Raw genomic sequence first — 15,375 nt, 5'->3', positions numbered from 1 at the left:
GTGTGTGTTTCAGCATGTCTGTGGTGTGTGTGTTTCAGCATGTCTGTGGTGTGTGTGTCAGCATGTCTGTGGTATGTGTGTGTGTCAGCATGTCTGTGGTGTGTGTGTGTGTCAGCATGTCTGTGGTGTGTGTGTGTCTGTCAGCATGTCCGTGGTGTGTGTGTGTCTGTCAGCATGTCCGTGGTGTGTGTCTCCCTCTCTCTCACCGGCTTGTACATCTTAAGCTGTGTGCTGTTCTTGCTGGTGAACAGTCTGTCCGGTCCCAAGGAGCTGAACTGTCTGGCGGCGTGGGTGAGCAACAGGAAGTCGTTAAAAAGGAAAGCCCACAGCTCCTTATTGCCCTTCATCTTATACACCTTCCCACTGTGGAGCAGCTGACGAGGCCCCAGGCAGTTAGTCAGAGAGTTAAACACCAGGTTCTGCAGGGGAGACACAGGTTACAGAGGAATGTGTATGTGTGTGTGTGTGAGTGATATTATCTGTGTATATGGTGTGTGTTTGTATGAGTGAGTGAGATACTATCTGAATATATACGGTGTGTGTATGTGTACAATGTGTGTGTGTGTGTGTGTGTGTGTGTGTGTGTGTGTGAGCGAGTGAGACTACATGTGAGTGTGTACCTCCGTGACTCCCTCACACTGTACGTGTGACTGTATCCACTCCAGCCTGTCACAGTTCTCCTTCTCCCTGACCCCCTCGTTGACCTGAGTACACAGCTCCTCAGCCCGCTCCAGAGCCTCTCTCAGGGGCCCGCAGTCTGCATGCTCCTCCTGGGTACTCTCCAGGATCTGGCAATCAATCAAATGTGTTTTATAAAGCAGCAGATGTCAAAGTGCATTACAAAAACCCAGCCTATAACCCCACAGAGCAAAGCAATGTAGAAGCACGGTGGCTAGGAAAAACTCCTGACACGAGAATGCAGAAGCACGGTGGCTAGGAAAAACTCCTGACACGAGAATGTAGAAGCACGGTGGCTAGGAAACACTCCTGACACGAGAATGTAGAAGCACGGTGGCTAGGAAATACTCCCGACACAAGAATGTAGAAGCACGGTGGCTAGGAAAATCTCCCGACACAAGAATGTAGAAGCACGGTGGCTAGGAAAAACTCCTGACACGAGAATGCAGAAGCACGGTGGCTAGGAAACACTCCCGACACAATACACACCCAGTTACTATTGATAAATAGACCCACAATACCAATACACACCCAGGTACTATAGATAAATAGACCCACAATACTAATACACACCCAGGTACTATAGATAAATAGATCCACAATACTAATACACACCCAGGTACTATAGATAAATAGACCCACAATACTAATACACACCCAGGTACTATAGATAAATAGACCCACAATACTAATACACACCCAGGTACTATAGATAAATAGACCCACAATACTAATACACACCCAGGTACTATAGATAAATAGACCCACAATACTAATACACACCCAGGTACTATAGATAAATAGACCCACGTGGCTCTGTGGGTCGAGCATGGCAGGGCTGTGGGTTCGATTCACTCTCTACTGTACGTAACCTTGGATAAGAGCTTCTGCTGAATGACATGTTCATGTAATCATGAGCACACAGTCACACGTTTACTCTCTCTTACGTTCTTGATGTGTAGAGGGTAGCGTGTGATCCTCTGCATGGGCTTCAGCAGGAAGCTGGATAAGGGCATGCCTTTACAGCGGTAGTCTGTGGCGATTTTCTGAAGGAGGAAAGACATTGTTTCAATATGAACGTACAACTTTTCATGTAAATCAGCACAACTCGGCAGGTATCAGGAATGTATCAGGAAAATACATGAAGTTCATTCATCGCTTTCCTCCTCTTTCTCTCACTGCATGTTCTCCTGACCTTTTCTTCCTCTCGTCAATCTATTTAGATGTGTTCCCTGTCCTCCCCTCTCTCCCCTGTCCTCCCCCTGTCCTCCCCTCTCTCTACCTCCCCCGTACTCCTCTTCTCTCCCCTGTCCTCCATCTCTCTCACCTGTCCTCCCCCTCTCTCCCTGTCCCCCCCCTCTCTCCCTGTCCTCCCCCTCTCAACCTGTCCTCCCCCTCTCAACCTGTCCTCCTCCTCTCTCCCTGTCCTCCTCCTCTCTCCCTGTCCTCCCCCTCTCTCCCTGTCTTCCCCCTCTCTTCCTGTCCTCCCCATCTCTCCCTGTACTCCCCCGTACTCCTCCTCTCTCCCATCCTCCCACTGTCCTCCCCCTCTCTCTACCTCCCCCGTACTCCTCCTCTCTCCCCTGTCCTTCCACTGTCCTCCCCCTCTCTCCCCTGTCCTCCCCCTCTCTCCCCTGTCCCCCCTCTCTCCCTGTCCTCTACCTCCCCCGTACTCCTCCTCTCTCCCCTGTCGCCCCACTGTGCTCCCCTCTCTCTACTCTCCCTGTCCTCCCCATCTCTCTACTCTCCCTGTCCTCCCCATCTCTCTACTCTCCCTGTCCTCCCCCTCTCTCTACTCTCCCCTGTCCTCACCCTCTCCCCTGTCCTCCCCTTCTCTCTACTCTCCCTGTCCTCCCCCTCTGTCTACTCTCCCCTGTCCTCACCCTCTCTCCCCTGTCCTCCCCCTCTCTCCCTGTCCTCCCCCGTACTCCTCCTCTCTCTCTATTCTCCCTGTCCTCCCCCTCTCTCTATACTCTCCCTGTCCTCCCCTTCTCTAGAATCTCCCCATCTCTCTACTCTCCCTGTCCTCCCCATCTCTCTACTCTCCCTGTCCTCCCCCTCTCTCTACTCTCCCCTGTCCTCCCCCTCTCTCCCTGTCCTCCCCCGTACTCCTCCTCTCTCTACTCTCCCTGTCCTCCCCCTCTCTCTCTATTCTCCCTGTCATCCCCCTCTCTCTATATTCTCCCTGTCCTCCCCCTCTCTCTATACTCTCCCTGTCCTCCCCTTCGCTCTAATCTCCCCATCTCTCTACTCTCCCTGTCCTCCCCATCTCTCTACTCTCCCTGTCCTCCCCATCTCTCTACTCTCCCTGTCCTCCCCATCTCTCTACTCTCCCTGTCCTCCCCATCTCTCTACTCTCCCTGTCCTCCCCATCTCTCTACTCTCCCTGTCCTCCCCATCTCTCTACTCTCCCTGTCCTCCCCATCTCTCTACTCTCCCTGTCCCCCCCTTCTCTCTACTCTCCCCTATACCCCCCTTCTCTCTAATCTCCCCTGTCCTCCCCCTCTCTCTACTCTCCCCTGTCCTCCCCCTCTCTCTACTCTCCCCTGTACCCCCCTTCTCTCTACTCTCCCCTGTACCCCCTTCTCTCTACTCTCCCCTGTCCTCCCCCTTCTCTCTACTCTCCCCTGTCCTCCCCCTCTCTCTACTCTCCCCTGTACCCCCCTTCTCTCTACACTCCCCTATACCCCCCTGTCTTTTCAATCACCTTGAGGAAGTCTTTAAAGTCCTGTTGGTTGTCAGTCCTACTCTGTAGCAGGGTCGCTCCGTTGAGTTGACAGGAGCAGAACTGGATGTAAGGCTGGAGGTGAGGCAGCTCTGACGCCAAGATGTCCCCTATAACCTGGACAGGCATGTTGACGCCCCCCATCTTCTTACGTACCTGCAGGGCCCTACACACACACACACACACACACACACCAAATGTTCTTACCGCCTGGGTCAAAAATAAACATACTGTATACATGATGAACCCCCCCCCCCCTAAACTCACACCTGTACTACTGTATAAATGATGACCCCCCCCACCTCCTAAACTCACACCCTGTACTACTGTATACATGATGACCCCCCCCACCTCCTAAACTCACACCCTGTACTACTGTATACATGATGACCCCCCCCCCCCCCTTAAACTCACACCCTGTACTACTGTACACATGATGAACCCCCCCCCCCCCTTAAACTCACACCCTATACTACTGTATACACAATGACCCCCCCCCCCCCCCCCTAAACTCACACCTGTACTACTGTATACATGATGACCCCCCCCCCCCTCCTAAACTCACACGCTATACTACTGTATACATGATGACCCCCCCCTTAAACTCACACCCTGTACTACTGTATACACAATGACCCCCCCCCCCCCCTTAAACTCACACCCTGTACTACTGTATACATGATGACCCCCCCTCCTAAACTCACACCCTGTACTACTGTATACATGATGACCCCCCCCCCCTCCTAAACTCACACCCTGTACTACTGTATACATGATGACCTGACCCCCCCCCCCCCCCCCTCCTAAACTCACACCCTGTACTACTGTATACATGATGACCCCCCCCCCTCCTAAACTCACACCCTGTACTACTGTATACATGATGACCTGACCCCCCCCCCCCCCCCCCCCCCCCCCCCCTCCCCCCCTAAACTCACACCCTGTACTACTGTACGTACTTCAGCAGTGTGGTGTTGCAGGCGATGAGCTCCTTCCAGTTGACAAAGATCATGACCATCTCTGCTTCCGTCAGACGGCCAGACTCAGACATGGGCTTATGGAACACCTGAACACACAGAGTACAGTAGAGTACATCAACGTGTGTGTGTGTGTGTGTGTGTGTGTGTGTGCGTGCGTGCGTGCGTGTGTGCGTTTAGCTACCTCCAGGACTATCTGTAAGTCCTCTACATATCTCTCCTCTGTCTGGAGGAGCTCGTGGATGTAACCCTGTCTCTTCCTCTCCTGGGGACTCATAGACTCCAGACTGTTTAGGTCAGCACACCCTGAGGGAGAAAGGAGAGAACAGAGAGAGAGAGAGAGAACAGAGAGAACAGAGAGAGAGAACAGAGAGAGAGAGAGAGAACAGCGAGAGAGAGAGAACAGCGAGAGAGAGAGAACAGCGAGAACAGAGAGAGAGAGAACAGAGAGAGAGAACAGAGAGAGAGAGAGAGAACAGCGAGAGAGAGAGAACAGCGAGAGAGAGAGAGAACAGAGAGAGAGAGAGAGAACAGCGAGAGAGAGAGAACAGCGAGGAGAGAGAGAACAGAGAGAGAGAGAGAGAACAGAGAGAACAGAGAGAGAGAGAACAGCGAGAGAGAACAGAGAGAGAGAGAGAGAACAGCGAGAGAGAGAGAACAGCGAGAGAGAGAGAGAACAGAGAGAGAGAGAGAACAGCGAGAGAGAGAGAGAACAGCGAGGAGAGAGAGAACAGAGAGAGAGAGAGAGAACAGAGAGAACAGAGAGAGAGAGAACAGAGAGAGAGAGAACAGCGAGAGAGAGAGAACAGCGAGAGAGAGAGAGAACAGAGAGAGAGAGAGAACAGCGAGAGAGAGAGAGAACAGCGAGAGAGAGAGAACAGCGAGAGAGAGAGAGAACAGCGAGAGAGAGAGAACAGCGAGAGAGAGAGAGAACAGAGAGAGAGAGAGAACAGCGAGAGAGAGAGAACAGCGAGAGAGAGAGAGAACAGAGAGAGAGAGAGAACAGCGAGAGAGAGAGAACAGCGAGAGAGAGAGAGAACAGAGAGAGAATCACATATATTATACACTCAAAACAAGCACACACACTGACAACACACACAACTCCAGTCAACAGTGAGACACACACTAGACACACACACACACAAAGGCAAGAGCAGATTGCCCATATTGATATCTGTAGAGTCCCATACAGGGGCTCCTTTTCTATTAATTTATTTAAGGATAGGTCAGTCTACGAGATCGAGCTTCATTTATTTAAGGATAGGTCAGTCTACGAGATCGAGCTTCATTTATTTATGGGTAGGTCAGTCTACGAGATTGAACTCAAGTTTTTAGAGCTGTGGTCACCAACCAGTCGATCTCCAAGGCATTCCTAGTCAATCGCCAAACATATCTGTAAAAACAACTCATTCAGCTGCTCTACATGCCGGGTAGGGCAACTGTTGCCATTTTGAACCATTTCATGTGTCTGAAGGTACAAACTCTGCCTTCCCGGCGGGCCCAGAGAGCAAATCAAGTACACTATAGGCTTACTGCTGACCAATCGGATGGCTCAGATTACAGTGTCTGCAGTAACGTAGCAGGCGTGAAAGAAAGCTACAGTAAAGTTGATACTGTGAGATTTCAAAACTTTTAAAACCACGACTAGAGAGAGACTGTCAACGAACACAGCAAAGAGCTGCTGTTTTTATTAGTGAGTTTATGTTTACGTTCTCACTCAGCACTGTCAACACTTTGTATTCAACACTTTTATAAACCACGACTAGAGAGAGACTGTCAACGAACACAGCAAAGAGATGCTGTTTTTATTAGTGAGTTTATGTTTACGTTCTCACTCAGCACTGTCAACACTTTGTATTCAACACTTTAATAGACTATTCAAATGCCGATTCTCCCTACTTCCACTCAGCACTACAACCAACACTGCAGCAGTAATGAATGAGAAGGAAAGTGTCTCTATAGGCTTGTGTTGTTATTATTAGCTGCTTGGGTCTTTTTAATATCAAGGAATATTTCACTTCCTCTGTTCATAGGAGTAACAACATGAATTTGTGCATGAGCCATGAATTAATGCAGTGTGACTTGAGTTTTGCCATCGTCTGGAAGATGGTGTCCCTTTTTGGTCTCTGTCAGCGGAGGAAAGGGAGAGTGGAGGGATGTTGAGAGACTGACCCTCAGTCTGCTGCTCTCTCCCTCCGCTGAGACTGACCCTCAGTCTGCTGCTCTCTCCCTCTGCTGAGACTGACCCTCAGTCTGCTGCTCTCTCCCTCCACTGAGACTGACCCTCAGTCTGCTGCTCTCTCCCTCCACTGAGACTGACATTCAGTCTGCTGCTCTCTCCCTCTGCTGAGACTGACCATCAGTCTGCTGCTCTCTCCCTCCGCTGAGACTGACCCTCAGTCTGCTGCTCTCTCCCTCCACTGAGACTGACCCTCAGTCTGCTGCTCTCTCCCTCCACTGAGACTGACCCTCAGTCTGCTGCTCTCTCCCTCCGCTGAGACTGACCCTCAGTCTGCTGCTCTCTCCCTCCACTGAGACTGACCCTCAGTCTGCTGCTCTCTCCCTCCGCTGAGACTGACCCTCAGTCTGCTGCTCTCTCCCTCCGCTGAGACTGACCCTCAGTCTGCTGCTCTCTCCCTCCGCTGAGACTGACCCTCAGTCTGCTGCTCTCTCCCTCCACTGAGACTGACCCTCAGTCTGCTGCTCTCTCCCTCCGCTGAGACTGACCATCAGACCAGCAAAATACAAATAAAAAGAGAATGATGTAAATGTATGCTCACGCAGACGTGCCTCACAAGTAATTCAACAATGGATCTATTACCTGTGTGATCATATATCATACCTCACATTTTGAAATATATATATTTTTTAAATGGCTCAAACATCAATGCAATTCAAGCAAAGCCAATATGCAGTGATAATGTATTGGGTCTGTAGCTTACTGCTCAAACCTCATTGCTACACTACTGTTTTGAATGAGTTAATATTGCATAAGCGTTTTTTTAAGTCATGTAAAAAAACTAATCAGAGCGGTAGATCTCCGCTTGCATTTTGACTCAAAGTGATCTTGACTCTCCCTGATTCTTTACTGATTCGGTAATGAGGAATAGAACCCACCATCACTCCCTGATTCTTTACTGATTCACTAATGAGGAATAGAACCCACCATCTCTCCCTGATTCTTTACTGATTCACTAATGAGGAATAGAAGCCACCATCTCTCCCTGATTCTTTACTGATTCAGTAATGAGGAATAGAACCCAATATCACTCCCTGATTATTTACTGATTCACTAATGAGGAATAGAACCCACCATCTCTCCCTGATTCTTTACTGATTCAGTAATGAGGAATAGAACCCACCATCTCTCCCTGATTCTTTACTGATTCACTAATGAGGAATAGAAGCCACCATCTCTCCCTGATTCTTTACTGATTCAGTAATGAGGAATAGAACCCAATATCACTCCCTGATTATTTACTGATTCACTAATGAGGAATAGAACCCACCATCTCTCCCTGATTCTTTACTGATTCAGTAATGAGGAATAGAACCCACCATCTCTCCCTGATTCTTTACTGATTCACTAATGAGGAATAGAACCCACCATCTCTCCCTGATTCTTTACTGATTCAGTAATGAGGAATAGAACCCACCATCTCTCCCTGATTCTTTACTGATTCAGTAATGAGGAATAGAACCCACCATCTCTCCCTGATTCTTTACTGATTCAGTAATGAGGAATAGAACCCACCATCTCTCCCTGATTCTTTACTGATTCAGTAATGAGGAATAGAACCCACCATCTCTCCCTGATTCTTTACTGATTCAGTAATGAGGAATAGAACCCACCATCACTCCCTGATTCTTTACTGATTCACTAATGAGGAATAGAACCCACCATCTCTCCCTGATTCTTTACTGATTCAGTAATGAGGAATAGAACCCACCATCTCTCCCTGATTCTTTACTGATTCAGTAATGAGGAATAGAACCCACTATCACTCCCTGATTCTTTACTGATTCACTAATGAGGAATAGAACCCACCATCACTCCCTGATTCTTTACTGATTCAGTAATGAGGAATAGAACCCACCATCTCTCCCTGATTCTTTACTGATTCAGTAATGAGGAATAGAACCCGCCATCTCTCCCTGATTCTTTACTGATTCAGTAATGAGGAATAGAACCCACCATCTCTCCCTGATTCTTTACTGATTCACTAATGGGGAATAGAACCCACCATCTCTCCCTGATTCTTTACTGATTCACTAATGAGGAATAGAACCCACCATCTCTCCCTGATTCTTTACTGATTCACTAATGAGGAATAGTTCGCTATGGCCACATTGTTCTGCATTCAACTGGAAAGATTAATCATTATTGATAAAATTCTAACAACTCATTTGCTCGGGCCTCTGTGTCTGTTTGGAAGCTGAATATCTGAATAGATTGTGAAGATTCATAAATCTTTGAATCCTAACTCTCTAAGGTTTGCTGTGTCGAGTACAGAACAAACCAATAGTTATAACTGCACCTTAATCTGCTGGCACTGACTATATTATAATGATTACTGACGGATGACATTTCTCTGCTGTGTTCCCATGCTGTTTCACTGCATGATCAAGCCAGATTGAAATAGCTAGCTGCTGTAACACTGAACAGGAAACTAACAAATATATGCAAACTAGTGGAGGTTGTTGGACAACCAAGCACTGTCCAGGGGTTAGACTGCTCTTTCTCTGCGTCCTACTAAAGCTCTCTCTATTCTAATGGGCTGGTCACAGGCTCAACTCTATTCTAATGGGCTGGTCACAGGCTCAACTCTATTCTAATGGGCTGGTCACAGGCTCAACTCTATTCTAATGGGCTGGTCACAGGCTCAACTCTATTCTAATGGGCTCGTCACAGGCTCAACTCTATTCTAATGGGTTCGTCACAGGCTCAACTCTATTCTAATGGGCTCGTCACAGGCTCAACTCTATTCTAATGGGCTCGTCACAGGCTCAACTCTATTCTAATGGGCTCGTCACAAGCTCAACTCCATTCTAATGGGCTCGTCACAGGCTCAACTCTATTCTAATGGGCTCGTCACAGGCTCAACTCTATTCCAATGGGCTGGTCCCAGGCTCAACTCTATTCTAATGGGCTGGTCCCAGGCTCAACTCTATTCTAATGGGCTGGTCCCAGGCTCAACTCTATTCTAATGGGCTCGTCACAGGCTCAACTCTATTCTAATGGGCTGGTCCCAGGCTCAACTCTATTCTAATGGGCTGGTCACAGGCTCAACTCTATTCTAATGGGCTCGTCACAGGCTCAACTCTATTCTAATGGGCTGGTCACAGGCTCAACTCTATTCTAATGGGCTGGTCACAGGCTCAACTCTATTCTAATGGGCTGGTCACAGGCTCAACTCTATTCTAATGGGCTGGTCACAGGCTCAACTCTATTCTAATGGGCTGGTCACAGGCTCAACTCTTTTCTAATGGGCTGGTCACAGGCTCAACTCTATTCTATTGGGCTGGTCACAGGCTCAACTCTATTCTAATGGGCTGGTCACAGGCTCAACTCTATTCTAATGGGCTCGTCACAGGCTCAAATCTATTCTAATGGGCTCGTCACAGGCTCAACTCTATTCTAATGGGCTCGTCACAGGCTCAACTCTATTCTAATGGGCTGGTCACAGGCTCAACTCTATTCTAATGGGCTGGTCACAGGCTCAACTCTATTCTAATGGGCTGGTCACAGGCTCAACTCTATTCTAATGGGCTGGTCACAGGCTCAACTCTATTCTAATGGGCTGGTCACAGGCTCAACTCTATTCTAATGGGCTGGTCACAGGCTCAACTCTATTCTAATGGGCTGGTCACAGGCTCAACTCTATTCTAATGGGCTGGTCACAGGCTCAACTCTATTCTAATGGGCTGGTCACAGGCTCAACTCTATTCTAATGGGCTGGTCACAGGCTCAACTCTATTCTAATGGGCTCGTCACAGGCTCAACTCTATTCTAATGGGCTGGTCACAGGCTCAACTCTATTCTAATGGGCTGGTCACAGGCTCAACTCTATTCTAATGGGCTGGTCACAGGCTCAACTCTATTCTAATGGGCTGGTCACAGGCTCAACTCTATTCTAATGGGCTGGTCACAGGCTCAACTCTATTCTAATGGGCTGGTCACAGGCTCAACTCTATTCTAATGGGCTGGTCACAGGCTCAACTCTTTTCTAATGGTCTGGTCACAGGCTCAACTCTATTCTAATGGGTTGGTCACAGACTCAATTCTATTCTAATGGGCTCGTCACAGGCTCAACTCTGCATACCACACTGAGACCATTTTATTTATTTTTAGAAAATATGCTTCTGTCTTTGTTTCTGTCTGAACCTACAGTGACATTTGAAATCAAAGGCTCGTTTTGTAAATTTAAAGCATTGTGTGCAAATTTCAGTGAACACTGAGGCTGTACCCACTTTGAGGTTACAGTTTTAACAGCTGCCAAGTATGCTACTGTGGCTATTTGATCATAAGGTAGGTCTACTAGAGTGGCCTACCATAAAAAACAATGGAGAACACGCATCAAATAACATTGTAACATGGAAATACTGTAGCTGTTCTACCATTCAGCACTTCAGGGACAACATTGTCAAAACATTGTCCTAATATAGAAAATCACCTGGGAGTGTGAAAGTTTGTTTAGTCTGTTTCAAACCTGTTTCAACGTTTGCCAGTCAGCAAACGTATTCCTGTAGATTACAACACCATGTGAAAAAGACCGATTGGAACACTTGTTGTTTTGAGTTTGTGCCCAATTAACAGACTGATCAACATCAGACAGGACAGATCTCAGCTCTTGGTTCAGTCAGTCCCACAGGACAGATCTCAGCTCTTGGTTCAGTCAGTCAGACAGGACAGATCTCAGCTCTTGGTTCAGTCAGTCAGACAGGACAGATCTCAGCTCTTGGATCAGTCAGTCCCAGGCTAGACAGCCAGTTGGTGGGGATTGAGTTGAAAAAGCAGAAAGGACCAGACAGTCCAGGTAGCTTCCCCTAACCACAGACCTAGGATCAGATGACCTAATTGCTAACACTAACCATTAGAGCAGTGTTTATCTTATTGTCCTAGCACTACACAGCTGATTCAAATAATCTATTTATTAGGCCTTTGATTTCAAATCAGATGTCTTGAGTGCGTGGATTGTGGATTGAGAAATACTGCTCTAGGGGATGACAACTAATCTGACTCTGTATCAGTGCTCGAGTAGGTAGAAACTGCACCTAACCACTGACACAGGGTCAGATAGTTATACTGAACAAAAATATATACAACGCAACATGCAACAATTTCAATCATTTTACTGAGTTACAGTTCATATAAGCAAATCAGTCAATTGAAATAAATTCATTAGGCCCTAATCTATGGATTTCACATGACTGGGCAGGGGAGCAGCCACGGGTGGGACTGGGAGGACATAGGCCCACCCACTGGGGAGGCAGGCCCAGCCACTGGGGAGGCAGGCCCAGCCACTGGGGAGGCAGGCCCAGCCACTAGGGAGGCAGGCCCAGCCACTGGGGAGACAGGCCCAGCCATTCAGAATGAGTTTTTCCCCACAAAAAGGCCTTTATTAGACAGTTGAATCTGCTGTCTGGGTGGCTGGTCTCAAACGATCAGGTAAAGAAGCCGGATGTGGAGGTCCTGGGCTCGCGTGGTGACACGTGGTCTGCGGTTGTGAGGCCGGCTGGACGTGTTGCCAAATTCTCTAAAACGATGTTGAGGGCAGCTTATGGTAGAGAAATTAACATGAAATTCTCTGGCAACAGCTCTGGTGGACATTCCTGCAGTCATCATGCCAATTGCACGCTCCCTCAAAACCTGAGACATATGTGGCATTGTGTTGAGTGACAACACTGCACATTTTTGGCCCTTGTAAACAAATGTGTGCACATAACTTGAAATAAATCATTTGTGTGTGTATGGAACATTTCTGGGATATTTTATTTCAGCTCATTAAACATGGAACCAACACTTTACATGTTGCGTTTATATTTTTGTTCAGTATATTTCATCCCCCTAATGGTTAAAGTTAGCATTATGGGCTGGGAAATCTTACCCTAGATCTGTGGTTAAGGATAACATCTACCCACTCCAAAAAGGTCAGAGAGGTGTGGCCAGACACAGATCAGAAGTTAGTAAAAGGGTGAGGCCTCTATGTCAGTGGGTCTCTCTGAGACAGAGGAGGAGACGCTACCACCCTACAAAAAGAAAGATTAAGGTAAGAGAGGAGAGGGAGGGAAAGGAGGGAGAGAAGTAAAAGGAAGAGTGAGAACAAGGGATGGATGGCTGAAATGGACAGGAATAAAGAGGAGGGAAAGACTCCCACAATACCATGCTAAACCCTTACCCTAACCCCACCCCTAACCTTTATACTGCTAAACCCTAACCCTAACCCCACCCCTAACCTTTATACTGCTAAACCCTTACCCTAACCCCACCCCTAACCTTTATACTGCTAAACCCTAACCCTAACCCCACCCCTAACCTTTATACTGCTAAACCCTAACCCTAACCCCACCCCTAACCTTTATACTGCTAAACCCTTACCCTAACCCCACCCCTAACCTTTATACTGCTAAACCCTTACCCTAACCCCACAACCTTTATACTGCTAAACCCTTACCCTAACCCCTAACCTTTATACTGCTAAACCCTTACCCTAACCCCTAACCTTTATACTGCTAAACCCTTACCCTAACCCCTAACCTTAATACTGCTAAACCCTTACTCTCACCCCTAACCTTTATACTACTAAACCCTTACCCTAACCCCTAACCTTTATACTGCTAAACCCTTACCCTAACCTCACCCCTAACCTTTATACTGCTAAACCCTTACCCTAACCCCTAACCTTTATACTGCTAAACCCTTACCCTTACCCTAACCCCACCCCTAACCTTTATACTTCTAAACCCTTACCCTAACCCCACCCCTAACCTTTATACTGCTAAACCCTTACCCTAACCCCACAACCTTTATACTGCTAAACCCTTACCCTAAACCCTAACCTTTATACTGCTAAACCCTAACCCTAACCCCACCCCTAACCTTTATACTGCTAAACCCTTACCCTAACCCCACCCCTAACCTTTATACTGCTAAACCCTTACCCTAACCCCACAACCTTTATACTGCTAAACCCTTACCCTAACCCCTAACCTTTATACTGCTAAACCCTTACCCTAACCCCTAACCTTTATACTGCTAAACCCTTACCCTAACCCCTAACCTTAATACTGCTAAACCCTTACTCTCACCCCTAACCTTTATACTACTAAACCCTTACCCTAACCCCTAACCTTTATACTGCTAAACCCTTACCCTTACCCTAACCCCACCCCTAACCTTTATACTTCTAAACCCTTACCCTAACCTTTATACTGCTAAACCCTTACCCTAACCCCTAACCTTTATACTGCTAAACCCTTACCCTAACCTCACCCCTAACCTTTATACTTCTAAACCCTTACCCTAACCTTTATACTGCTAAACCCTTACCCTAACCTCACCCCTAACCTTTATACTGCTAAACCCTTACCCTAACCTTTATACTGCTAAACCCTTACCCTAACCCCTAACCTTTATACTGCTAAACCCTTACCCTAACCCCTAACCTTTATACTGCTAAACCCTTACCCTAACCCCTAACCTTTATACTGCTAAACCCTTACCCTAACCCCTAACCTTTATACTACTAAATCCTTACCCTAACCCCTAACCTTTATACTGCTAAACCCTTACCCTAACCCCACCCTTAACCTTTATACTGCTAAACCCTTACCCCTAACCTTTATACTGCTAAATCCTTACCCTAACCCCACCTCTAACCTTTATACTGCTAAACCCTTACCCTAACCCCACCCTTAACCTTTATACTGCTAAACCCTTACCCTAACCCCTAACCTTTATACTGCTAAACCCTTACCCTAACCCCACCCCTAACCTTTACTGCTAAACCCTTACCATAACCCCTAACCTTTATACTGCTAAACCCTTACCCTCACCACTAACCTTTATACTGCTAAACCCTAACCTTTATACTGCTAAACCCTTACCCTAACCCCTAACCTTTATACTGCTAAACCCTTACCCTAACCCCACCCCTAACCTTTATACTGCTAAACCCTTACCCTAACCCCACAACCTTTATACTGCTAAACCCTTACCCTAAACCCTAACCTTTATACTGCTAAACCCTAACCCTAACCCCACCCCTAACCTTTATACTGCTAAACCCTTACCCTAACCCCACCCCTAACCTTTATACTGCTAAACCCTTACCCTAACCCCACAACCTTTATACTGCTAAACCCTTACCCTAACCCCTAACCTTTATACTGCTAAACCCTTACCCTAACCCCTAACCTTTATACTGCTAAACCCTTACCCTAACCCCTAACCTTAATACTGCTAAACCCTTACTCTCACCCCTAACCTTTATACTACTAAACCCTTACCCTAACCCCTAACCTTTATACTGCTAAACCCTTACCCTTACCCTAACCCCACCCCTAACCTTTATACTTCTAAACCCTTACCCTAACCTTTATACTGCTAAACCCTTACCCTAACCCCTAACCTTTATACTGCTAAACCCTTACCCTAACCTCACCCCTAACCTTTATACTTCTAAACCCTTACCCTAACCTTTATACTGCTAAACCCTTACCCTAACCTCACCCCTAACCTTTATACTGCTAAACCCTTACCCTAACCTTTATACTGCTAAACCCTTACCCTAACCCCTAACCTTTATACTGCTAAACCCTTACCCTAACCCCTAACCTTTATACTGCTAAACCCTTACCCTAACCCCTAACCTTTATACTGCTAAACCCTTACCCTAACCCCTAACCTTTATACTACTAAATCCTTACCCTAACCCCTAACCTTTATACTGCTAAACCCTTACCCTAACCCCACCCTTAACCTTTATACTGCTA

The 15,375-nt window shown here is 47.2% G+C and overlaps 1 protein-coding gene across 3 annotated transcripts in view; it reads right to left on the bottom strand.

Moving 5' to 3' along the window:
- Positions 1 to 15,375, bottom strand: part of LOC110504245 (intersectin-2) — a 102,333-nt gene that overhangs the window by 5,252 nt on the left and 81,706 nt on the right. For all 3 annotated transcript variants that reach the window (XM_036962232.1, XM_036962231.1, XM_036962233.1), the window contains 6 exons: positions 4,565 to 4,686; positions 4,363 to 4,469; positions 3,386 to 3,569; positions 1,626 to 1,724; positions 621 to 788; positions 207 to 419 (listed from right to left, as the gene is read on the bottom strand). In XM_036962232.1, coding sequence (XP_036818127.1) covers positions 207 to 419; positions 621 to 788; positions 1,626 to 1,724; positions 3,386 to 3,569; positions 4,363 to 4,469; positions 4,565 to 4,686 — 893 coding nt within the window. The remainder of the gene's footprint in view (positions 1 to 206; positions 420 to 620; positions 789 to 1,625; positions 1,725 to 3,385; positions 3,570 to 4,362; positions 4,470 to 4,564; positions 4,687 to 15,375) is intronic.

Source organism: Oncorhynchus mykiss, chromosome 25 (genome assembly GCF_013265735.2).
Source record: "Oncorhynchus mykiss isolate Arlee chromosome 25, USDA_OmykA_1.1, whole genome shotgun sequence".
Taxonomy (NCBI): domain Eukaryota; kingdom Metazoa; phylum Chordata; class Actinopteri; order Salmoniformes; family Salmonidae; genus Oncorhynchus; species Oncorhynchus mykiss.
Note: the sequence above shows the minus strand (reverse complement) of the source record. Positions and strands in the feature narration are given on the sequence as shown.